General features: G+C 54.5%; 1 protein-coding gene across 1 annotated transcript in view; it reads left to right on the forward strand.

Annotated features, from left to right (window-relative positions):
• COL22A1 (collagen type XXII alpha 1 chain) overlaps positions 1-25142 on the forward strand; it is a 229402-nt gene extending 204260 nt beyond the window's left edge. Inside the window, exons 51-64 of the mRNA XM_027972868.3 lie at positions 1857-1910; positions 5434-5487; positions 8175-8219; positions 8922-8975; positions 10291-10344; positions 12245-12298; positions 13952-14023; positions 14181-14216; positions 15207-15251; positions 17120-17299; positions 18872-18938; positions 21387-21569; positions 23618-23695; positions 23956-25142. Coding sequence (XP_027828669.2) covers positions 1857-1910; positions 5434-5487; positions 8175-8219; positions 8922-8975; positions 10291-10344; positions 12245-12298; positions 13952-14023; positions 14181-14216; positions 15207-15251; positions 17120-17299; positions 18872-18938; positions 21387-21569; positions 23618-23695; positions 23956-24146 — 1167 coding nt within the window. The 3' untranslated portion in view covers positions 24147-25142. The remainder of the gene's footprint in view (positions 1-1856; positions 1911-5433; positions 5488-8174; positions 8220-8921; positions 8976-10290; positions 10345-12244; positions 12299-13951; positions 14024-14180; positions 14217-15206; positions 15252-17119; positions 17300-18871; positions 18939-21386; positions 21570-23617; positions 23696-23955) is intronic.
• Positions 25143-26000: the final 858 nt, after the last annotated feature.

Raw genomic sequence — 26000 nt, forward strand, 5'->3', positions numbered from 1 at the left:
TGTTGGTATAAACTGCAACCATGTGGCCTAGTGTGTCAGAGCAACTAGGGAATGTTTGATTTCATTCCAGCCATTGTAAAGGTAAGGAGAGAAGATCCTAGTTTGAATTTTGTGCCAAACCCTTACCATCAAAGTCCTAGGGTAACTGGAGAGGAAAGAAATGACCTTAGATGTGATTCTGTGATTTAGAAGAATTCCTTCTTCCTCCTCTCTTGCCTCCCTCTCCCCTTCCCGTGCAAAACTCATCTGCTCATGGTTATCGGCAGATAGAAGCCAAGATTTTGACCTGCGTGGCGCCTCATGAGTTGAGCCCCATTTCTTCCTGTCTCTTCAATTCTGTCCCTGTAAAATCCAATCTCACTCCATGGCTCTTCCTCCCAGCCACTCTACATTACTCTGCCTTCCTCTAACGAGTCATCCTTGTCTAGAAAACTCTTCCTCTCCCTTCTGCCTGGGCGATAGGAGTCATAATAGTTTCTGTGTGCCTGGTGCTAACCTCAGGGCGGGCTGTGGGCAAAGTGTTCTCTGCATGTTAACCTGCGTAGTCCTCGCCGCAGCCCCACTCCTCGGTTCATGCCGAGGTCTCCAGCCTCCAGTCCCGGCCACTCTCCTTGCTGTGCTGGTCTCACCCTCTTCCACGGGCATTCTCTGCCATCCGTGGGTCTCTTGACGCTCCTCCCCACCACTCTGTGCAGGGGGAGAAGCAGTTTGTGGAGTTAACTCTTAACTGAGAAAAGGACCAACACTGCCTGGCCTTGGGCCTGCCCAGCTGGCTTACCTGGTGTTACCATGGTTATGCCAGGAGCGGGATTGTTATGGGTTACGGATGCACATGGAGCATTGGCCAGTGGCCCGGATGGTCAGTAAACTTAAATTACCATCTGCAGTGCTTCCCCCTGGAGCCTGGACACTGATGTTGCAGTGCTGATGAGGGGCGCTGCGTGATTTCCTGTCAGCGCGGGAGCAGCTCCACTGCTGGTGTCGTTTGCCATTGCTGGTTGGTTAAGCATCTCGGGGCAGCACTGATTCTGAGCCCCCTCGTGACTCTGCCAGGCGGGTTTGTCACCTCTGTTTAGGAGAAGGGCCGCTCAGAGCTGAGAATGTCAGCAGTTCACCCAAGATCACGTGCATTGTTGGTGCAAGCGAGCTCTAACCTTGCCCGCTGTGACTCCGGTTCCCTCGGCCCTGCTGCCTGCTGCTTTCTTTCCCTGGAACCCGCCCAGTCTCAGTAGCCCCGGAATGGAGCCTGAGCCTGTGTGACATATCATTGTCCTGATCTGCAGAGAGTCCTGCAACCTCACAGTCTCTTAGAGAAATGTGAGGCTAACGGTGTCTTGATTGAGAGCAGCGGATGGGCTGGTAGAGGGTGGGGAGCAGGTGGGAGTCGTAGCTTGATTTCATGGAATGAAATGGGACATGTTGGTGGCCTTCCTACGCCCAGACGTGGCCCTGGCTGCCATTCTCAGTGCCCCTCTCAAGTTCCAGGAGTTCCTTGAGTCCTCGGGGTCCTTGTCACCCTCATCAGAAGCCGCATCCTCACCCCCCGTCGCTGTCGTCAACACAGGAGGCCTGGAGATGAGCCTGTAGTGTCCTAAGTTAGAGAATGTCCAGGAGGGGCTTCTCTCCATCCATAGCAATAAAAAGTGAGGCCAGTGCAGTGTACTGCTTTTCCGCTGTGCGCCAGGCGCTGCCCAGCAGAGGAGCCAAGTCAGAATGGTGGTGCTGGGGGGTGAACCTGGACGCGCAGCCGGTTCTGTCGGCCGCATGCACACCCGGCAAAAAAAAAAAAAAAAAGTCTGTCCTTCCCTCCCTCTGGGCGTCTGCAGCCAGATAACCGGTTTGAATTTCTCTTGCAGGGAGAAGAAGGCAAAGAGGGCAGAGATGGAAAACCAGGGCCCCCCGGAGAGCCGGTAAGGGACTCTGTAGTTTCTTATCACTTACACGTCAGAGCAGCCTAAACGGCCACTGTGTGTCCGGAGCTTCCGGGACCCAGGCACGGTGAAAGTTCTCTTCCATGCCTGTCTTCATTTTCTTTCCCCAAGAGTCCAGCAGGGTATTATCATTTTTAATTTTGCTTATTGATAAAATTAAATTAGAATATTTTATGCCAAAGTTGCAACCACCCCCAGAAAAAGGAGCTGGCTTTGGGTTCTGGCTCCACTCCATGCAGGCTTGTGATCTGGCGTGAGTCAGAGCCTGCCCCAGGCTTCAGTCTCATTTCAGACAAAACGAGAATAATAGTAGCCACTCACTGGAGTTGCTGAAGAATCAGATGAGGTGAGAAACTGGTTAAACGCATCAGGCTTCTTTAACTGTTAATCGATTTAGTGAGTTACTTTTCCCAACTGCCATGGTTTTAACTCCTGGTGAGGTTAGAACCATGCAGCCTATAGAATCGCTAAGTGGAGTTACATAAAAATCTCCACAGTGAGGTTTGTGTTCCAGTTGATTTGTCTGGTCATAACTACTATGATTCATTTTGCGTCTTATGTGACTCCCCAGAAGCATCTTCATTATCACTTTTTACTCTTCGCCAGATGCTGAAAGCAGAATTCATTGCTGAGAGGAAAAAAGAGAGCCCAGGGCAGCGAGCAGAGTGCAAAGCTCATCTGAGCCGCTGAAGGCTGATGCCCTGCAAAGCAGCCCCAGTGGGCAAGGGGCAGGTAGCCAGGCTGAGGACCTGGCCAGGGAGAGAGAAGGACAAATGTCGCCACTGTGGCCGACAGCTGCTGCGGGCACGCTGAGGGCTGGGAGTACCGAGCACTCCATTACATTTTGCGGTGTAACCCCCAGAAAACCCCTGTGGGATGTGGGCACCATTATTGGTCCAGATGAGGAAACTGAGGCACAGGGAGGTTAAATGGGATAGCTGAGGCCACCCAGCTGGTAAAGGAAGCAGTCAGGACCCACACCCTGAAGGCTGACCCATGTTCAGTACTGCAGAGCAGGCAGGCAGCTTGTTTGCAGGAAGTGGCAGTGCAGGAGATATGGGAGATGGGGGCCGATCCCTGGGTTGGGAAGACCCCCTGGAGGAGGAAATGGCAGCCCACTCCAGTATTCTTGCCTGGGAAATCCTATGGACAGAGGAGCCTGGCGGGCTACAGTCCCAAGAGTAGCAAGAAGTCCAACATGACTGAGTGGCTAAGCATGCATGCAGCACGTACTATCCCGAGAGGTTGTCACTGACAGCACAGGATACCTGTGTGAGGCCCTCGGTCTTCATACAGAAAGGTTTGTGCCAGGCGCTGGCCGTAGATGGATAGGGGACCAGGCCTGCTCTGGGTCACCACTGGCCGAGTCTGTCCACTGGAGACAGGGCCGGCTCTGCTGGGAGCAGAAGGTGCTCAGCAACTCCCCCCAAGCGCCTCCACAGCAGGCAGTCCAGAGCTCACCAGCAGCTCCTTCTGGGGTCTCAGGGTGGCCGTCCTGACGTTTATCACTCTGAGCTGCTCCGGAGGAAACTGGCAGAGGATGGGTGGCGTCAGAGATGTCCTCCAAGCAGACTGGGAGCCCAGGATGTGGGACGGGGTCAGGCATGGGGAACAGACCCCAGGAGCAGGCGCCGAGTGAGGAGGTGTAGCCAGGAGTGGAGAGCTGCCGGCAGCCGGTGAGAGGACGGTCCAGCGGGCACCAGCGTGCACGCTGGGTCCACTCCCTTGGAGACCGGCTGAGAGCGCGTGAGCAGCACAGCTGCCTGCCCACTCCCGCCGCTGCCAAAGGACCGAAGGCTGGGGTGTTTATCTCCCCTTCAACTGCTTGAAGGGAGTATAGCTCCAGTGGACCTGGACTCCCGTGCTCTGGGGCCTTCTGCACCCTCAGAGTCTGAGCACTGCCCTCTCCGTGAGCAGAGGCTGATGGACAGAGTGACAGGAGCCCCTCCAGGGGAGCCCAGGGTGGGGGTCCAGAAGCTGCAGCCTTGGCTGCGGGTGGTGGCTGGTTGCTTTCCACTTTGACCTGGACCTTTAAATTCTTGTGCGCCGGGGACACAGTGGAGAGATGGATGGTGGATGCATGGATAGATACACAGATGGGTAGACAGGCAGCTGTTAAGTGTTGCCCATTGCATTATTTTTAATAGGAGACATTTGAGCATGAATTACAGCGTAGGATGAAGTTCGGTGTCCCTGGAGCCAAAGTACCTGCATTATAACCCCAGCTGTTTGACCCTGAGCAGGTCCCTTGACCTCTCCGTGCCTTGGAGTGTTGCCTGCGGGAGAACAGAAGTGTCTCCTTCATGGGTTACAGGGAGGACTCAGTGACACGGCTGTGTGAGGCACTGGCTGTGCTGGTACACAGAACACCCTCAGCAGTGGCTGGCGGTTGCCCTTTTCCTGCTACAGCTTGGGCCAGTGCTGGGCGTCCCACTTGACTGTGGGGCCGGGGCCAGGCTAGGCCCATATCCCCTCTGTCAAAGGCCCTGTGGAGGAGAGATGGTCCTGAGTGTACAGCTGACAAACAGATCCAGGGGAGGGGATGACCCCCAAGACCACATGGCTAGACTTTGAGGAGCTGGGACAGAGAAGAAACCGATTTAGAAATCAGAGCTTGGTGCCCCATCCTCCTTCTCCCTGTAATTCTCACTTTAAATCCACGGATGCTCTTCTGCCTCTCCTGTGCCCCCTCTGGGACCCCATCTGACCCTCAAGGTTGATAAGCTGTGGAAATGAGGGAGGGTTTGGGGGTGGGTGTGCCCTCCTGTGCTCTGCCCGTCTCCGCATCAACCCCCGTGGCCTTTCACCCACTTGCCCTGCTCCCTAACCCTCCCCTACCCTCACCACTTTTATCTGGACTTTAGCACCCACGGGCCTGTATTTATTGCTCTATTCTATCCAGGGTCGTACAAGACTGCTGGTAGGGAAGACCCTTGAACAGCAGAGTGTCCCAGTTGCTTGCGTAGCGTTAGGAGGAGATGGGATGGGGTCGGGATGAGTCCATTGCAGGCCCACCCATCACCAGCACTGTTGCTGGGGTGAGGAGAGCATCCTTTCGGGTGTCGCTGGGATTCAGTCTGGCTCTGCTGTTTATTAACTCAGTGAAACTGTAACTTTGAGCCTCGTGTCCCCTTCTGTAAGAGGCAGTTGTTAGTAGCTGCCTTGCGGCGGTTTTGTGAGTGGCATAAAGCTACTTCTGGCTTGGGTGTCTACCTAATTTCTCATCCACACCAGAAAATCCAGAGAATTAAATAGGGGCAACCGTGAATGGGTCTCAGAGAGGAACCTTGTGTAACCAGCACCATCCCAGGGAAACCAAGAGTCTAATAGGCTGGACTACACAGTGCTGTTCTGTATGGACTCATATGGACCACGGTGCTGGAGGGTAGGGTTGGCAGGCGCAGACTGGCTGGCGGAAATGTGACGTGAAGCCTGGGCAACCAAGAATAGGAAGATCCTGAAAATACTGTCCTCAGATGTTTCTTTTCTTCTTTATCCTCAGGGCAAAACAGGAGAGCCGGGTCTGCCAGGACCAGAGGGTGCCCGCGGTCCCCCTGTAAGTGCTTAGTGTGAGGGTGTGTATGTGTGTATGTGAGTGTGTGTGTGTGTGTGTGTGTGTGTGTGTGTGTGAGAGTGTGTTGTCCACATAGAATAAAGCCACCAGCCAGTTGCCTGTGACACTGTGGGTCCGGTTCTTTGAGACCGCCCAGCCATGGATTCCAGAAGTACCTTCCTTCCAAGACGTGGGTACTTACCTGCAGTAAATCCAGTCACTTCCTATGGCATTGCTATAAAATGTATTTTCCCCCTTGCAACCATTGTCACAATGTTGTTATTCTAAGTTGCCTTTGTTCTTATCCTGTTTATTATATTTTTAATAGGCTTTCTCTGGATGACAGACCCTAAAAATGAGTCTTAATTTTCATTCTGAAACCTTTCCACAGCTGAAGTATTTTTTTCCAATTAGAAGTGTAACTCATTTTCACTGCATAACGATAACAAATGATGATGGTCATAAAAAGAATAAGAAAAGTAATGTTATAGAGAAGAAAATTGAGTTAACATAATTCTACAACATGGAAGTAATGCTCTGTTAATATTCTAGTATGAGTTTTAGTCTTCTATGTATGAAACCCAACATTTATGGATCTAAATATATATCTATCATTTATATATTTAAATCTATATCTAGCTGCTGAGCTATTTATTATACACGTAAACAAAGATACCTTTTCTACGAAAATGAACTCTGTGTATTTTAGGGTTCCTGGGTTGTTTCTTGTTTTTTTTTTTGCTAAATGCTTTACTTCTTTATAGTTTCAAAGTTGTTTACACAGTTCCTTAGATTTTCTTTTGGGAAAATGTGATTTTTAATGAAAATCTTAAAATCCAATTATCTAGATATAATTTTGCCAGATATAAGATTGCCAGAAATCACCTACTGGCAAGAAGTAGGAGAAGAAAACGCTAGTTCTACTTTCTTAATTTGCTTCTCTGTTAAAAAAAAAAAAATCAATAACTTACCTGGCTAGTATTCAATAAGGAGATAAAACACAAAAAAGCACTTTCCTTCTTCCTAAATCTCCCTGCTTTTCACCTGATTGCACCAGGAGAAGAAACCTAAGACTTCAGAATATCACCTCTTTGGAGGATTAAGACACAGAATTAGGATTTTTTTTTTTTAAGGTTGTTACTGGCTTATCGGTGGAGAAGGAAGTGGCAATCCACTCCAGTATTCTTGCCTGGGGAATCTCATGAACAGAGGAGCCTGCCGGCTACAGTCCATGGGGTCCCAAAGAGTTGGACACGACTCAGACTAATCTGCCGCCACCACCACCACTGGTTTATTGGAGGGAGGGGTTTCTTGGTTTTTTTCTTTGTTTTTTTTTTTTCAACCAAGAAGATCCATTTGCTGAGAACTGTGCTGGGGCAAGGCCCATCTCTCAATTGAGAGTTGTAACGAGTCCTGCTTCAGTGCAGGGATAGAGGTTAGAGACCCAGGCAGGTGATGAAAGACCCGCCTCCTCTGGCTGGCACTGTGTGAATTGGAGACGTGAAAGCTTGGAGAGAGACAGACCTGGGCTCAGCTTCCGCTTTGCCATGTAATAACTCTGTACCTGGGTCAGAGGACCTTTCTGAACCTGTTTCTTCTGTGAAATGGGCATCAGAGCAGTTCCCGCTTTTGCAGGGTGGTTGTGAGTACTAAAGGAATTTCCCAGCCATGTGCCAGGTATGCTGCGTGCGGCTTCCTATACTTGGTGCTTTTGTCCATGACTGTTGGGAGGAGAACAACCAGGGTCCCTGGCTCTGAGCATGGCTGGATTTGGGACTCGAGTCCCAATCCAGGATATTGGAAGAATATCCTGGGACCCAAGGAAAGGGAACTGGCCCATCTTGAACAGTGGAGAGCACTGTGCCTCTTTCTCAATCCTGAGCAGCAGCCCTGCAGACGTGGGCTCACCCTCACTCGATAGATACAGACACTGAATCCCAAGAAAGAGAAGGAAAACTCCCAAGGCCCGCAGCTAGAGAGTGGGGCAACAGACCAGGTTCATTTTCTGACCTGGCTCCAAAGTCAGCCCTGCTCCGTCACGACACCTGCATAGAACACCCCTTTCTGCCGATCAGTCCTGCAGACTCTGCCAGGTGTGTATTTTTATTATCCTCAGTCCTTAGATGGTGATGTTAGGACTCCAGGGGGTCAGCGGACTTCTCTGAGGTCACAGGGTTGAATCTGGAATCAAAACCGAGGGAGTGCGTCTTCCTCTCCCTGGCTCCTCCCGGAGTCTCGAGCTCCCCTTTGTACTGCACTGCCTCACAGCCTGGGGAGTGACCCTCACAGCCTCCCTCCAGAGGCCGTCATCCTTGTCCATTGAGTGGGGAGGAGTGGACAGAGAACACATTTCCAGGATGACAGTCACAACCACGCAACAGCGGGGTCTGCAGGTCGGAGCTCTCATCTAGTGGCTGAGCCTGAGGGCTGGTATTCTCCCCAGAAGGGCCTTCACTTGCTCTTGAAAACAGGAGATTAAAGGAGATAAGGGCTTCCCTGGGGGCTCAGATGGTAAAGAGTCTGCCTGCAATGCAGGAGACCCGGTTCGATCCCCAGGTCGAGAAGACCCCCTGCACATACCCGGCAGGGGCTTGCTGCCTCCTCCTGCTCCTCTCGACCCCCTGGAGTCTGCCTGGTCTTGCGTTACCAGCCTGCTCCCTGGTGGGATAACATCATCCTTTCTCTTCTAGGGCTTCAAGGGACACACAGGCGACTCTGGCCCCCCTGGCCCCCGGGTAAGTGGACATGTCGCCGTCAGGCAGTCCCCATGCACCCGAGTGGGTGCTTCTAGACACAAGGCTCCTGGGCCCTGGAGGGACAGGCAGAGCTGTGTCCCAAGAGAGGACAGTGGCAGCCATTGGAAGCATCGTCCCTCCCTGGTTGTGTTTCTAGACATTTCTCCCGGGGGCCTCACACTGATGTCCGACTAGTTTGACCAGGTCAGCCTGGAGTCAGGTCACTGCCGGCTGGAGGATGAGGGTGGTTTTCCTGAGGTCCCAGAGCTCGTGTGTGGACACCTTCAGCTTATCCCAGCTGGGAAACCCTGGGCCCTGTCTTCCTGTGCTCCACCTTGCTCTGTCTCTTCCGAGTGCCCCAAACAGAGGGATCCCTGGGGGGAACCCCAGTGAGGCCTGCTGCTCTGTACAGCGAGGAGGAAGCCGAGGTGCAGCGAGGGGCCAGCGGGTCTGCGCGTGGGGAGGCGGAACCCCCAGCGGTTTGCCTGATCTGTCAGCTGGTGCTTCCCTGCAGCGCAGAGGGCTCGCGGCTGGCCCTGGGGGCACTGCAGACTCCACCTGGGGGCGAGGACCCGGGGATGCTTTCACTTGGGCGGTCCTCCTGGTCTTTCTCCCCCCAGTGCTCCGAGGAATGGCGGCTGAGACACTGGCGTTGCGCATTTCTCTCCCTAACAGCAGCTGTTGTGTTTCTGCTTCTCCTAGGGAGAGCCTGGCGCCACAGGGCCCCCTGGCCGGGAAGGGTCACCAGGAAAAGACGTGAGTGTGGGTGTCTGGTGGGGCCCGGCTGGGCCTGTGGGCGGAGGGGTGTAGAGAGTTTAGACAAGGACCAGGAGACACTTAGAACCTGGGCAGGGGAGTGGGTACCACGATGGAGGGAGTCACAGGTGGGCTCTGAGAATCTCTGGGCGACGTCTCGCCTGCTGGCACTGTGGGCCACCTGAGCCCTCCCCGCAGAGCCGTCTGACGTGTGTGGACGCGGCTCGGCCTCTGGACGTGAGTGCTTGGTCAGGAGCATGGCTTGCGGTCCTGAGGTCCCAGGTGGCCCCGTGCCCAGCCCCTGGCGCCCTTCAGGACCTGGCTTTAAGCCCTGGTGACGTGTCCCCCCACCCTGGCTCTCAATGTACATTGTCGTCTCGGCTGATCTGTGGGCATGAGACGCTGGAGCTGGAAAGGGTCTAGCTCTTCCTGTGCTCTTCCTTAGCAGTGGGATCCGTTCCACAAACCCGCCCATCTGGCACGTGGGGGCCCTGCAGGCAGATCAAAGCAGGGCAGCTGCGTTGACTGGAGCGAGGCCTCGCCCCCATCCTGTCCCCCAAGGGTGCCTCTCGGTGCTGAAAGGCAGGTTGAGAATCCTGGGCTCACTGACCCCTCTCACTCCAGTTTATAGCGGAGGGCATGAGGGAAGCTCCTTGGCAGGGGGTGGAGGGTTCGGCTCACCCAGCAGTTCAGGGTGCAGTGGGGACAGGCTCTGGAGGCCTGCTCTTGGTGTGAGTGCCTGCCTACCTCCCGCTCAGCTCTCTCTTTTCATGTAAAACTGCCATTTTTTTAGGATGTTGTACAGTGTGATTTCTGTAGGAGCATGGCCAAGCTTCTGTCCTTTTCATTTATAATATGAGGAGATTTATACCCTGGTTAGGAGGCTGCTGGAAAGACTGTGTGGAAGGCAGTGGCGAATCCCCCTGCTTGGCACCCGGAAGTTTCTGTAGACCTTCCAATGGCATTTTTCTTACTGTGGAGACTGAGGCAGGAGGGGCCACAGGCGGCTGACCAGCGACTCGAGAGATGGGACGCCAGGGAAAGTTATCTTCCCTGTCATGTCCTTTGGCTCCAAGTGGAGCCCCCGAGATCCCAGTGGGTCCGGGTGGGCCAGGTCTACGCAAGTAAATTAAGTCAGCAAGTGCACAAATGAGGACTTACCTGCAGGAAGTGAGCCGTGCCCGTGAAACAGCTGGTGATTGGTGATGAGACACGTTGGGCATCATTTGTTGGGTCTCTAGGGCACCTGGGGAAAGTCTGCTCCCACCATTTTCATGCAGCACCTCTGGGGTGACGTGGCCTCTCTCTGTTCCAGGGTGACACAGGACCTACAGGGCCACAGGGTCCCCAAGGACTGAGGGGCCTACCGGTGAGTTTTGCCTTGAGGCCGATCTGCTCCGTGCTTTGCAGGCCTGTTACCATGGTGACATTTGGTCGGTTTATCCTGGTACAGCCCTGTGTGTCATTAAAAAATGACAAAATGTCTCTGTTGTTGTTCAGTCGTGTCCAACTCTTTGCGACCCCATGGATTGCCACACACCAGGCTTCCCTGTCCTTCACTTTCTACTGGAGTTTGCTCAAACTCATGTCCATTAAGTGGGTGATGCCCTCCAACCACCTCATTTCAAAACGTCTTGAAGTGAAGTGAAAATCACTCAGTCATGTCCGACTCTTTGCGACCCCATGGACTGTATGGAACTCTCCATACAGAATACTGAAGGGGGTCGCCTGTCCCTTCTCCAGGGAATCTTCCCAACCCAGGGATCAAACCCAGGTCTCCTGCATTGCAGGCGGATTCTTTACCAACTGAGCTATGAGGGAAGCCCTCAAAATGTCTTAGCAGTTGGTAAATAGCCGCTGCCCTAAGCCCACCCTGTGGCCCAGCACACACTCCCCAGGCTCTTGTCTGGGACCACCTACCCACAATCCAGATACTAAAACGGTGCCACTTGGCATGGCTGGGGCCCTATAACGGCCCCCAACCCCGAGTCATGAGCCAACTTTAGGAATCCTGGGGTTGGAGCGTGCTCTGCATTCATTCACCGGGGCTGTCATAGCAAAAGGACGGAAAGCATAGTGGCTCAAGAACAGAAGTGTATTACCCCTCAGTTATGGAGGCTAGAAATCTGGGACCCTCATCATCTCCGTGTCCTGTGACCTGGGAGTCCAAGGTCAAGGTGCCAGTGGAGTTGCTTCCTTCCGAGGCTGTGAGGGAGAGTCACTCAAGGCTCTCTGAACCTCTGGTGGTTTGCATGCAGCCTCTGACATTCCTTGGCTTCTAGAAGCATCACCCCAGCCTCTGCCTCCATCTTCACATGGTTTTCTCCCTGTGACATTTGTCTGGTCCAAATGTCCCCTTTTTATGAAGACAGCAGTCATAATGGATTAGGGGCCCACCCCATTCCTCTGTGACCTCACCTTAATTAATTACATATGCAGTGACCATATTTCTGAATCAGGCCAAATTCTGGCACACCAGGGATTAAGACTTCAGCCTATGGATTGGCAACAGGGGGGAATGTCCCTGAGTTTTGGGCACAAAATGCCCATCAGGTTAGAGCATGTTACGGTTGTGAGTCTGTCCTGGAATCTGGAGTGTGGGGGCCTTCCATCCAGTAGCCACTGAGGCTGCACCTGCCGTGTTATCTGACACCTCTACCCACGCAGTCAGCGGTGCCCCTCACAGAGAAGGGGAGGGCATAAAGGCAGGAGCACGCATCCCCAGCTGAGACCAGGCCTCCAGGGATGTGAGCACTTTTGTTTGTTCCTGAAGTCAGCATCTGAGTGGGAGGATGAATGGATAAGTCAGCAGATGTGTTGCGATGATTTACCATGCCTGTGCTCCCGGCAGCAGTCACCAGCCCAGGACTTTTCATGCACGTGAACTCATTTAAGTATTTATCATTTATTATGAGTTAACTACCCCAAGCTCCATACTGTAACCCCCTCAGGCTCCTCTATCCGTGGGATTCTCCAGGCAAGAATCCTGGAGTAGGTAGACATTCCCTTCTCCAGGGGATCTTCCCAGCAAAGGGATCGAACGTGGGTCTCCTGCACTGCGGGCAGATTCTTTACCATCTGAGCCACCAGGGAAGCCCCGTAGGGTTGATAAGCAGCCTCTAAGTCAGGACGTGGAGCCACGCTGGTCCGAGTCACGGCTCATGTGAGACCAGCCCTCCGCGTCCGGCAGTCTCCGTCCCCGTGTCCTGCCCTGTGATGCCCACGGCAGAGCATCCCGGCAGAACCCTTACTGCTGTTTCTTCCATCAGGGTAAGAGTGGATCGCCTGGATCACCGGGAGAGCCTGGCACCCCAGGAAGCCCCGTGAGTACTGTCCCTTGGCTGCGGTGCAATCAGGGCAAGCTTTGGAAGGGTGTGTGGCCTGCATCACCCTGTCTGGTCTCTAGTCCCAGAAGCCTCAGTGGGGAAACATGGTATTTGGATGGTGGGAATAGGCTGGAGGCAAGAGGATCCAGAAAGGACTTCTTTCATGTGATTACGTGCTTAACTCTGTGGTCTACAACTATAGGCATCCAGTGGGGGGGAGGAACTATTAAAGAATTTTTTAAACGTGTAATAAGAGTGCGAGTTAGTTGTTTGATGCCTTAAGAGGATGGAAGGACAGGGTCAGGCCCACGACCCTTCACATATGAGAGAGGTAGGCATCGTGCACTGTGGGGCTGAATGTAACTCAGAGTTGGCTGAAGAGGATCCTCCTGCTGGTTGGAAGGTGGGAAAAGGGGAGAGCAAGAAGGAACAACAGGCAGGGAGTAGAAAAGGGGGCCCCTTGAGCAGTGTCCTGATCCCTGGATAATGGATTCAGGATTTAGGGTTCAGGTCTGGTAGATGGTGAGACATGGTGGAGAAGACAGGTCTTTGATGATGCCTAGGGTTGGATAAGTCAACGCCTTTCCACTCCCACCCCAGCCTTACAGTAGATTTATTAGCTAAAATTGGCAACCCTCTTGAGATGGCCATCCTCATAGTTTGGTGCTCAAGCAGTAATTGCACGGGGCAATGGGCAGACCCATCTGGCCGGCTGACCGTTGTCACTGTGGAAATCAGGGTGAGCAGCCCATCCTGGTTTGCCAGGAACCCTCCTGGTGGTAGCACTGCAAATCCTGCCTCTTGGGAGAGCCATCATTCCCAGGCAGACCGGGCACCTGGGCGCCCTGTAGAGCCCCACCTTCCTGTTGGACCAGGGACAGCCGTGTAGGAACCATCGCGGGAGTCTTGTCACCCATGCTGAGACACCTCAGACAGGAAGGATTGTGTCACGAGGCTGATCCACCCCCAGCGCAGAGCTGGCTGCAGAAGGGCTCACCCGCACTTGGTGGCGTCCCAGAAAGGTTGGAGCTGAAGGATTCCCACATACTTTGCCCCCAAAAGTGAGCCAAACCATGAGAATCCCTGACCGATTGGGAAGAGGAACTCCGCCTTTCCAGGGAGGTCACTTAGAGGGGCCCCATACCTGTCGAGTGTGGTGGCTTCGTAACTGAGTTGTGTCTGATTCTTAGGACCCCATGGACTGTAGCCTGCCAGGCTCCTCTGTCCATGGGATTTTTCCCAGGCAAAAATACTGCAGGGGGTTGCCATTTCCTTCTCCAGAGGATCTTCCCGACCCAGGGATCGAGCCTGCATCTCCCGCTTGGCAGTCAGGTTCTTTACTGACCGAGCCACCAGGGAACCCCACACCCATCAAGGTGTTTTGTTAAATGTTTGTCCCTTTGTGTTTCTGTTGCTTTGAATGGGAAGGCCGTTGACTATTCACAGGAAATTCACCTCCTGTCCGCCGCCCTTGGGTGGGATTCTCAGCACAGCTTCTCTCCCTAACCCCGCCCTTCCATTCCAGGAAAAGGTTGTCTTTTCTTTTGTTCACATGCCAGGCCTGCAGGATACAGAGGGCTACGAGATTTCTGAACCTTCTTGAGTCGGCCCTTGACCTTGAAGAGTGACTGCCCCGTTTTCCCTCCGCAGGGCCAGAAGGGATCCAAAGGAGAAAATGGCAGCCCAGGGCTCCCGGGCTTCCTGGGTCCTCGGGGGCCTCAGGTGAGCATGGACCCTGTCGGGATCTCCTTGGCGGGACCCTGATTATTGTCGTTGCTCGAGACGACTCGAGCGAAAGTGTCTGTTTTAAAGGCACTCGTGTTACATGCAACGTGCTGATGCAGCTGTGCAGCTAACTGATACTTGTTCTGTGTTGTAGGGGGAGCCAGGCGAGAAAGGAGTCCCAGGCAAGGAGGCAAGTGCCGCACCTCTGTTCTCCTGGGACCCTTTCCTGTGGGAGACACGGGGCCACCTCATCGGCGGGTGGTGCGTGCTGTCTCACGGGGCCCTTCGGCTTAGCAGGGCGCCCACACTAGATGCTGTATTCTGCCGTCACTGTCCTGAAATCCGAGCGCCTTCTTTCATTTTATTTTTTAATATTTGTTTATCTGGCTGACCTAGTCTTAGTTACAGCACGTGGGATCTTTGATTCCATAGCTGTAGCATGTGGCATCCAGTTCCCTGACCAGGGATCAAACCCAAGGCCCCAGCATTGGGAGCTCAGCGTCTTAGCCACTAGACCACCAGGGAGGTCCCCCTAGTGCTTTCTCAACAAAAGTCTGTGTTTTCACTCTGCATGGGAGCCGGTCCCGGGGTCCCATCTTGATACATCTCTCACTTATCGCTCTCTGTACCCAGCCCATCAGCAAGTCCTGTTCATTGACAAGACGTGTCCGTTCTGACTCCCCAGTACCTCTCAGCTCTGTCCAGCTCTCTCCCATCTCTCCCGCTAAGAGACCTGATTGGGACCATCATCATCTCTCACCTGGGCATTTGCAGGGACCTCCTAACTGACTTCTTATGTCCAGCTTTGCTCCCCATGGTCCTTCCCCACCCAGCAGCATGATGTCAGTTTCCAGCTCAAGCCGCAGCTCTGTCCTCCCCTCGCTCCATCAGCAGAGAAGCTCCGGCCCTGGTCAGGATGAGCAGGGGCAGGGGTGAGAAGGGGTAGGGGAGACAGGTAAAGGCTTTTGGAAAAGATCGCTCGGCACATGTGAAGCACTGGGGAGAAAATGCGGCATGTTTCAGGAACTGCCAGGCAAGGGTGATGGGTGCATAAGAGAGGGGGTTATGACCAGGCAAGACAGGACCCTTGGAGGACCCCCTGTCCTCCACAGGCAGCAAGGACTAAGAAGAGCAGAGATGCCCCTGGTGAAGTAACTGCCCTCCGTTGCTTTCATTGCAGGGGGCGCCTGGGAAGCCAGGAGAGCCAGGACTCAGAGGAGAAAGGGTGAGTGGGACACGTGGTCACGTGCAGGCGACCTTCCCGGGGGCAAGGGGCCTGTGTCCAGGGCTCTAGGAAGCTGCCCACCCGGGGAGCAGCTTGCGGGGGCTTCCTTGTTCTCTTTCCCCCTGCAAAAGTCATGAGCCCACAGCAGGAGGTTTTTCCCCTTGTTGGGGTTTTGTTGTGGTTTTCATGGTTGTTATTTTAAGGAGTAAAATCATTGCAATTACACATTCAGAGGCAAGCACTCCCAGACTTTGACAAATCTCCCCGTCTCCTCCCCGTGTGCGAAAGCCTGTGCATGACATGCTTGGAGCCCGAAGTGCCAATTTGCCAAGAACCAGCTTTGTCCCTGGAGGTGACAAGGGAACAGATTTTCCCATAATGAATCGTCTTGGCGCTGTGCTCAGAAAGCTTTTCTTTACATTGCATTCCTCCAAAAAAAAAAACAAAAAAAAACCAGCAGGGTAAAAAATCAATTCTGTTTTGGAAGAAACACTGGTGGGGGGAGGGGGCATTCTCTCACCCATAACAACCGCTGTTCCCTCCAGAGAAATTAAACAGTCCTCCACGTGGCTGGCCGTCACAGGGTCCTGCTGCTGCCTGACACAGAAGGCACTGCCACCCCATACCTGCTCTAGGTTTTTTTTCCGTGGTCCCACAAAGAGTTTATCTCTGCTTTCCTTGCAAGTTGGACAGGTGTGGACTGGTTTCCCCCGCAGACCAGAGAGAAATGGAAGCCAAGAGGTCAGGGATTCTCACCCCACCTCGATCTCTCACCCTTCTCCTTCCCAGTGACTGTGATTCTCATGGTTGTTGGCCCCTGAGGATGGACCCAGGGGCTGGGGCTGTGGCCGCAAAGACAGTGAGGGTCCTACCAGCCAGGAGCTGGCCGGAGCTGCCACATGCTGGAGTTTCGGTTGGGAGCCGGGGAATTCAGACCATGAACCTTCTCTAATACTTAATCAATAGAAGCTTCTCTAATACCCAGTCAATAAAGGAAGTTGCCTTCCCTCATTAAGTGGTTTCGTGGAAGGCTGCCAGACAGTGGTCAGGCTCCTCACACCTTCCGCTCTGGAACATTTGAAATATGGGACAGGTCCTCTCACCGCAGACGGATGTGGAGACGTGGAATAAATAGGAAACGCTGTACCACAGGCCTTGGCACTGAGATGCATGAAAGGGACCCTTCCAGATCCCCACACTGGAGACCACCCACGGATGACAACGCCCCCATAAAACCCATCACGTGGGAGAAATTTAGGAGACCCTCCTCACATCTGGCTGCATTCATTTTTTACCTCTCTGTTCTTACTGTTTCTGTTGAAAAGTGATACAGTTAAACAATATAAATTGAAAAAGAAACAAGTGAGTGGAGTGTAGACTAGGTGCCCATCCAGCACGCCTTTCTTGGGGCTGTCACTATACACTTGCGTGTATCTTTCTGGAACCCTTGTGCTCAGAACCAGGTGGGTGTGCACGTGTAAATATGCATGTAGCTTTTATGTAAACCCCCAGAACCTATCAGACTTTCTCCACCACTCTTTACGCTTTTCCACATAAGCATGTATGCGGCAGCTGTTTTCATCACCACGCTGGCCTTCTCTGCTGGGAGGAGACGAGACTGGGATCTGAAAGTCAGAGTCGGCGTCTCATCCCCTGCAGACCTCCTGCATGACATCGGGGTGCAGCTTTGTCCGTCTGGGCCCCGAGTCCTGTCTGCGCCAGCGTGGCGTCACGGGCCTGTAGGACTGAAGTCTCCTCTCCCGGACTGAGGACATGGGGCCGGGGGTCCCTCCTGCAGCCTGGGGCACGTCCGGCCTGGGGGTGCCTTCTAAGCCTTTGCTCACCGACGCTCTTCTTGCCTCCTCTAGGGAGATCCTGGCATCAAAGGTGACAAAGGCCCTCCCGGTGGAAAGGGCCAGCCTGGTGACCCTGGCATCCCAGGCCACAAGGGTCACCCAGGCCTCATGGGCCCCCAGGGGCCGCCTGGGGAGAATGGGCCAGCCGGTCCCCCGGGGCCTCCGGGCCAGCCAGGATTTCCAGGGCTAAGGGTAAGCGTGCGGGCAGTGCCTCAAACTGGAGGCTCCTTGGGGTCTCAGGGGAAGCCAGAGAGGTGTGTGGGCTCCAGAGGGGCCAGGTTACAGGTACTGGTGACCTGTGTGAGCCAGGGCTGACCCCTGCTTGTCCTCTGTGAGCCTGCCCTCCCATCCCTCCCAAAAGGGACGAGGATGCCTCTCTCCCAACAGGCTGGCTGTGATGGTTAAGTGAAATGATGCACATGGCTTATGAAGGGCTTGAGGATAGAGTCCCTCTGTCCCCGTGGTTCAGGCTTTACTCCTGGGTGGTGATGCTCTTTGCCCAGGACTCCGTGCAGCAGGCAGTCGAGAAGATGCAGAGGCTCCCAGTGACCTGAGCTTCCCCATGGGGATGGCTCCCTCCCCGTCCATCCAGAGCCCGGCTCTAGTCTCCTTCCTGTCTGCTGTCTGGGGTGCTTGGTCTTCCCTCTGGGTCTAGCTTTTCGCAAAAGGAAAAGCTTGTTGAGAGCAGTTTGATTTTTCTCTGAACACAGTATTCCTTGTGGCTGACCTCTTACCTTGACACAGTCTTGCAACACAGGGACAGGCTGGCTGTAGTGTGTCGGGGAGAGCTTGGTGGGCCGGTCCCTGGGGGCTGGTTGCCAGGCCCATGTGACCTCCCCACCCCAGCTCTGCAGCCTGCGTGGTCCTCAGGGGCCCCTCCTGTGGCCTGCCTACTCTGAGGCTCTGGCCCTGTCCCCGCGGGGCTCTGCAGTCAGCCTGGATTTCACCCCCCTGGAGAGGCCGGGCAGCCAGGTGCTGTCCCTCAGCCAGGTGTGGGTGCTGGCGGACTCAGTGGGCTTCCAGAGCGCCCCCACCCACCGAGTCTTTGCCTGGTGTCCTGCTGCTCTGGGTAGTAATGGGAATTCTGGGAGTAAGATGAAAGGTCATTGGCCAGAAAGGAAAAAAGGGAAATAAGACCGTAAGCCCGATGCTGGGGCTGCAGCAATGAGCACAGTAAGCCCCTCCACCCTTGGGAGTGGACACCTCCCTGAAGGGCTCTGACGACCAGGGAGGAGCCCAGCATGGCATGAGGTCTGCTCTCACGGATCCCTCTAATAGCTGCATATCGCCGTGGGGGCCTGGAGGCAGGGCTCTGCTCCACTGACCGCTCATCGTTTGTGTGAGCAGACACCATGCAGGGCCAGTGGGGCAGGCCAGACACTAGAGCCGCCAAGTGGCCAGTGGGAGGACAGCAAGCCCGAGATAGCGCGGGGCAGCCTGCGAGCTGGCCCTGCAGGTTGGCGGACTTCAGCCCAGAGAGACTCAGAGCCAGGCCTCCCGGGTCCAGGGCTGGGGAGGGGGTTTGTGCAGGAAGGAGAGGGAGCAAGGGCTTCAGGGAGAAAGGCATCCAGGTCGCCATGCAAGACGCAGTGATACTGCCTGCATGGCGGGGGTTGGGGAGATGGTTCTAGGTGTTAAAGGGATTGGACTCGGGAGCTATGGTCTGCGTGGCTGTGGCCGTCTTGGTTTCCTGGGCGCTCTGGGTCTCGGGAGGCAGGCGGTCCTGGGAAGGTGAGTAACTCCTCCTTCCCTCCCTCCTCCCAGGGTGAGTCTCCATCCATGGATGTCCTGCGGCGGCTCATCCAAGAGGAACTGGAGAAACAGCTGGAAAGTGAGTCGCTGGCTTTTTCACAGCATCGGGTCTTAGGTGCTGTGTGAGCCTGGGCGGTAGTCCGTTTGCTCCTCCTTCGGAACCTCTGCAGCCTGGCTCGGGAAAGGCAGCCTCTGGGCAGCTCCTGCAGAAGTCAGCACAGAGGCGCATCTTGCAGACTTCCACCAGCCTCTTCTGACACAGATCCCACTCCCAGCCGCTCTTTGGGGACGCTTGAGCTATGGCTGCTTGATTACCTCCAGGAAGGGGAGCTCACCACCTGTAGAACCAGCCTTGCGATGAGCACTTATCCGTGCCTTCAGTTGTTTATCTAATCAACGAGGAGCTCTGGCAGGCCTGCGATGGCTCTTGTAGAACTCAGCCCAGAACAGGAGACAGAGACAGACAAGGTGACTTCGGTATTTAGTGTGACATGGAGGACACGGAAGAAGACAGGGGAAGGTACTTCAGATAGCTCAGAGGGTGGGGAGCAGGTGAGGGAAGGCTTCCTGGAGGAGGGGCCATGGGAGCTAAAACCAAGTACCAGACCCCAGACCTTAGACACAGCATGTGCGGAGACCCTAATGGGAGCTGGGACACACTGGGCTTTCAAGGAACTAGAATCCTTGTAATTCTCCTGTATAGGATTTACTGTGAAATCCCAGTCTTGCATGGGCCCCATACAGAGGTGCTCAGGAAGGGAGGGATGGGGAGGTAATAGTCATAGCACCAGCATGTAGGGCCAGCCCCACGTCAGGTGGAGTTCTCAGAACCCACATGTGTTTACTGGCATAAGGAAGCCTCTGTGAGCTCTCGAGCCATGGATGAGTGTCAAATCAGAGATGCTAAGTAACCTGCCTAAGGCTGCAGAGCTGGTGAGTGTCTGACCAGGGTTTGCATGCAGGCAGCCGGGCTACAGAGTCCAGGCTCTTAGCCACTGCATCCTCTCCCATCTCACCTCTGCCTTCCCTCTTTGTTGGAAACTGTTAGGAGAAGAAAGTCGCAGACCCCTCTGGGCTAGGGAAGATCAGAAGCCCGCCATCATTCCCAGGTATGGGTGGGCAAAGGGGAAGGGCACGTTTATTCACGTAGTCAGGTCTCAGACAGTGAAATTTTCCTCCTGGCACATTCGCGACCCTGCACTGGGTCTGTGGACGCAGCACGGAATATGATGACTCTCTCACTGCCCTCGTGGGGTGTCCAGGCGAGTGAGCATGGTCCATCTCCCTGCCCAGGAGAACCAGAGACCGTTCCCTGGAGAGGACAGCACAGAGCTGGGCTGGTGGTAAGGAGGGTGAAGAACGGAAGGATCCCAGAGGCTGGAACGGTGACTCCCGCCGGGCAGGGCAGTCCCGAGGTCTCCCAGGTGCAAGCATCCCCATCCACAGCCTTTCTTCTGGGTGTTAGATTTGTCGGGCACACGAGGAGTTTCTCGCCCCTGGGCAGAGATATGTCCTGTTTTGAATGAGTTCAGATGGAGCATCTGCTGAGCTGAGTCCTTTCTTCTAAACAATCTTGGGAGGAGGAAGCATCAGAAGCATCTGCTCCATGTTCAAGATGAGAGCGTCCGGGCTGTGAGCCCGGCAGCTGTGTTACCGGGTCTCCGGCGCATGCCCCTCCCCCTTCCTCATGTGGGAGGGTGGGGAAGGGGCTGCTCGGGAGCCCCCCACCAGGCTGTCAGAAGACCCGACTCTGCTTTGGTTTTACCACTGAGACCCAGGAGGGTGTTAGCACTGCCTCTCTGGGCTGGTCACGTCCCCTGCCAGGTGAAGGGCTTGGCCTGATTGGAAAACAAATGAAGAGCCCCTGGTGGGCTGTGTATTCCCAGTGCAGTAGGAAGGCGTGGAGGCCAGCGGCTGGACCTCTGGGGTTTGGAATCAGCCTGCGATCTTCACACACCTAAGGATCATTAATGACATACGTCCAGCCCTTCATTTATAGATGAGGAATTCCACACTTAGGAGAAGTCCCTAAGTTGCTCTGTGTAAGCCACGGAAGTCTCAGCCTCCCCCACTGGCCTCAGTTTCCCCAGCGTGAGAGTTGCAACAGTTTCTGCTGCTGCTGTCATTGCTGCCTGGAGGGGAGCAGCGACATCCATGCACCACTTAGGTCTCATGCCGGGGCTGTCGTGATGCCTCGTCTCATCGGCTCCATCCTCCCACCAGCCCAGTGGGTTCGGACTTGTTTCATTGCTCCCGTTTTGCAGAAAAGGCAGCAAAGGCTAAGAGAGGTCAGGTGGCTTGCCCAGGGCCACGCCGCTGGCAGTGGTGGCACTGGGACCCCAGCCCAGCCGCCTGGCTCTGGAGCAGCGTCCACACGGACATGCACCCTGCAGCGCGCTTTTGGTGTGTCTCTGTTGCTGCTGTTTCCCAGCTCTTACTGCCTCGAGCTTTGCATTGTGCTGCCGGCCCGTCTTTGGTCCTTTATCCCTTCTTCATGAAACATCTCTCTGTTTTTCTTACTCCACAGCCAAACTTGCCTACCTCCTGGCCCAGATGCCCTCTGCGCACACAAAGTCCTCTCAAGGCAGACCCGGACCCCCAGGGCCTCCTGGAAAAGATGGACTTCCAGGTCGGGCAGGCCCCGTGGGGGAGCCAGGAAGGCCAGGGCAGGGGGGTCTGGAGGGACCCTCTGGCCCCGTAGGTCCCAAAGGTGAGTGAGGAGCTGGGAAGAGGTGCTTCGTAGAGAAGGACCCAGAGTGCACAGCACATGCTCCTTTGAATATGCAGGAGTCCGCCCGTTCCCCGCCCCTGCAGCCTGCTAACACCCTGCGTGTTGACATCGTGCCGTTTCTTCATCTGCCTAAGAGGGTTTCATACTTGGCATTTTTGCAAAATGATGCTTCTGCCAGGAGGAGCGAGTCTGTTTCCTCCTCCCATCTTGGCTGGTCTCCGTCTCCACTGCCCATGGTCCGGGGAGTGCTCAGGATGTCTCCTCTTTCCCCTTTCAAGAAGTCACTGAGGAATAAGGCATTTACTCTCCAGGCAAACAGGCATTAGATGCCCGCTGTACATAGGCTTCCCTGGTGACTCAGGAAAGAATCTGCCTGCAGTGGAGGAGACCAGGGTTTGGTCCCTGGGTTGGGAAGATCCCCTGGAGAAGGGAACGCCAACCCACTCCAGTATTCTGGCCTGGAGAACTCCATGGAGGAGCCTGGCGGGCAACAGTCCGTGGGGTTGCAAAGACTCGGACATGACCGAGCAACTAACGCTGTTCCATGGGAATAAAGTGGTTTGAGCTAAAGCTGGACGTGGCTGCCAGCTCTCCAGCTCTCAGGGACATACCTGACCTGGACGTGGCTGTGCTGGGCACAGCGAGCCTCTCCTGCAAGGCACAGTGCCTGGCGCCGTCAACAGCGCCCCGTGCATGGAGGAAGGCATTGTCTTTGCAGGCAGACAGATGTGGAAGGGCAGGGAAGGACCTGGCCCCAAATTCAGCAGCCTGGCGGTTCACCCCTTCTGTCCGGCGAGGAATAAGCACGGGGGAGGGGCGAGGCAGTCGTCTCAGCTGCCACGTCTCCCTCCTTCACCCTTCTGTTCCTTAATCATTTTTGGAGGGGGTGCACCCTGGGATCTTAGTTTCCCGACCAGGGATTATTGAACCCACACCCTAGGGAGTGAAAGTGCAGAGTCCTAACCACTGCACTGCTTGGAAAGTCCCCCTTAATTCTTCGCTCACTGAGAAACATCACTTTGTAATGTTTCTCCTTCTGATCTTTTTTAAAGTTTGCATCCAAGTCTGTCTTCTGTTGGTTCATGAAACATAATATACTAACTAAAAGCCAATAAGAGAGCATAAAGCATAGAAAAGTCAGACTGTGACAGAAGACTGACCAAATGTGGTAACCGTAACAATAGATAAGAATGGCCTGAAATCTCCATGAGTGGGCAGAATCTCCATGTGGATTATAAAAGAAAACATTATACACTACATACGGGAGATATTCTGGAGACAGTGTATCAAAGAAAAGGAATGATGGAAAAAGAAAAGCTGAGAGTTTAATCAAGTTTGTATAGTATTAACCCCAACTCCTCCCTGGTCTCAGATATCCTCCTGGGGGAATGAACCCTCTTTCTTCTGAACATGTTAGAGTTTTACATTCCTGTGATGGTTAAGACTTATACCTGATTCTGCTTCATATTAGAATGTTCTTTGTGTCCTGTGTCGTCTGTCTTAGAATTCATGCTTCTCGAGAGTAGGGCTGCGTCTTGCGTATACTCAGGTCTGTTTGTCACGCAGCCCCTCCTAGACAGAGGCTCAGATGGAATGCTTTGCGAACACAGGGACGTGTAGACTTGTGTCAGTGGGTGTGTGTGGACATATGTGTTTGTATAGGAGAGAGTGTGGACGTTTGGGTGTCTGTGTTTGACGTGTTTATGACGTATGCATATTTGTATAATATATGTGTGAATGTACATACGTGCCTGAATCATTGGGCAGTTATCACACTTGAGTGAATGTTTACGTGTACATACGTGTGTTTGAGCAAATGTTTTGGAGGGGGTGTCTGTTTTGGTGTTCACATGGGCATATTTCTGACTGCAAGTGTGTGCTTGAGTGTGAGTGTACATGAATGAGCGTGTGAACAGGAGCGAGGCGTCTGACGCAGTGCTGGCCTTGCCCCCAGCCCCGTGGTGGGCTCCCTCCCTGCACCACCATTGTGAGTCTCCGCCATCAGAAGTGCGTGTTTTTCTCACCAGGTGAACGAGGAGCCAAAGGTGACCCAGGCGCACCTGGAGTTGGCCTCCGAGGCGAGATGGGACCCCCCGGGATCCCAGGTGGGAGAGGCTGGGCTGGAGTCTGGGGCAGGGGAGGGGCCAGGCCCCAGGGTGTCTGATGCAAAGAGCAGCCATCTGCCTGCACAGTGTCCACGGGGACCATTCTCATCTCTCCAGGCAGGGCGCCCAGACCGTGGGGTGTTTGCTCTGAGCCTGAGGCATCCTCAGCTCGCTACTGAATGAAAATAGTGACATCAGGGCTCGTGTGTGCTCCGGAAGGAAGGTGACCCACCGTCTCTTTCTTTTGCTCCTTGGTCCAGGTCAGCCCGGGGAACCCGGCTATGCTAAAGATGGACTTCCAGGGAGTCCCGGGCCTCAAGGAGAGACAGGACCGGCTGGACACCCCGGCCCCCCGGGTCCCCCCGGCCCCCCAGGCCAGTGCGACCCCTCGCAGTGTGCCTACTTCGCCAGCCTTGCTGCTGCTCGACCCGGTAACGTGAAGGGCCCCTAGAAGATGCCGGAATGCCAGGAGACGCTGGTGGATTTCTGAAACTTGAACGCACAGCCCGAAGGGAAGCCGGAGGTCTTGAGACATTTCAGCCATGTGGTTTTTGTTTTTCTTTCTTTCTTTTATCATGGTTTTTTTTTTTTTTTGCCTTGTTTTTCTTAAGAGACCTCAACATTATTAAAACCAACAGATGCTGCCGGTCGGTCAGATTATAATATTATTATTGTTTATTATTATTGTTATTTCATATGGTAATGCTTTTTGAGTTTTTCCCCTCTGCTCCGAAGTTGGGGAAACCTGATTCATGAGGCAGAGAACATTTCTTGTTCTCCTGATGGCCCCCGATTGAAGTGTAGCTGCCAATTCTAAGGAAACTCTCGGTGCTATGAAACACTGACCGGACACTTGCCAAACTTACCTCTTTCCTCAAAAGGAAACTTTAAGAAAATGAGGACAATGGGCTTCTATTCTTGGTTGTGCCCAGAGGTCGCCCAGGGAGAGATTAGCTGACAGCCGCTGCTTCCCAGGAGAAGTAAGTGAAGCAGAAAGAGGAGGAAGGTGTAGACACGAAGCGCAGCCTCTGCTCTGCATGGCGGGTGCACGCAGCAGTGGGCAGGTCCGTCCTCTGGGAGCGGCTCAGCACCTCCAGGTCCCAAGCCTGCAGAAGGGAGACTCTGCACACGGCTGGAGGCCACTTCCTGGAATCTCGCAGCATCTGCACCAAAAATGTGGGAGCTGACGCAGAAAAAGATACCTCTGTGTGTTCACTTGGCTTCTGAGCCATGGATAGGCTCCTCCGTGCCCCTCTGTTGGTTTCACCCACTTTCATTTTGAAATAAGAGGGTCCAGAGACCACTCCCGTGTGTCTGATGCCAGGCAGTTGGCCAGGGTACTGGCCAGAGGCAGGAAGCATGTGTCTCCAGCTTCTGGCGTTGAGTGTATATTTGTGAATGACTCGCCCAGCTCAACAGGTGCTCAATAAATCTGAGTTTCCTTTTCTTTTGCTTTCCGTGATGGTTCCTTCCTCATCACCAGCATCTGCCCCCATGTGGACCCCTTGAGGCCAGGGAAGCATCATTTTCCCTGGAGAGCACAGAACAAGCCACCATTCAGGCCATGTGCTCAGTGTGCGTGTGTGTGAGCAAGAGTGTGTCACCTGGCCCTTTCCTGGACCCTGAGCCAGGGCAACTCCTAGGGGTGCGGACCCTGCAGCCTCAGGGGGACAGGCCTCCCCACGTGCTCACAGAAGATGAGGATGGGCATGAAGGATCCAGGCCTACAGCTCTGTCTAAGGGCAGCTTGGGGGCCAATTCCAGCCCCCTGGCCGAGGACCACCATCGTGATGGGCGCCATCATCCATCATCACCTGTTACCACCCTGGGGCCGGTGCAGTGAGAGGGCAGACCACGGTAGGAGTCACCCCACGACCCCACCCTGACCTCACACCCGCTCCCCCGGCCTCACACCCGCCCCCGGCCTCACACCCGAACCTGGCCTCACACCGCCCCCGGCCTCACACCCACCCCCGGCCTCACACCCGCACCCGGCCTCACACCCGCACCCGGCCCCGTATCCACAAGCCTGGCCTCACACCCAGATGCCTGGCCTCAAACCCACAACCAGCCTCACACCTGCACCGCCAGTCTCACACATGCACCCGACCTCACATCTGCACCTGGCCTTACAACCGCACCCCTGGCCTCACACCCGAACCCTGGCCTCACACCTGTGGTGCAGCTCTGGGAGCCCTTTGGCTTCGGAGTCACCTAATGCGAGGATGAAGCCCCAGCGTGTGAGTGAGGGAAGAGGAAGTCACTTCCGTTAGTTCTAAACTGAAATGGATAGAAACCCCTGGTG

This window comes from Ovis aries, chromosome 9, assembly GCF_016772045.2.
Source record: "Ovis aries strain OAR_USU_Benz2616 breed Rambouillet chromosome 9, ARS-UI_Ramb_v3.0, whole genome shotgun sequence".
Classification (NCBI taxonomy): Eukaryota; Metazoa; Chordata; class Mammalia; order Artiodactyla; family Bovidae; genus Ovis; species Ovis aries.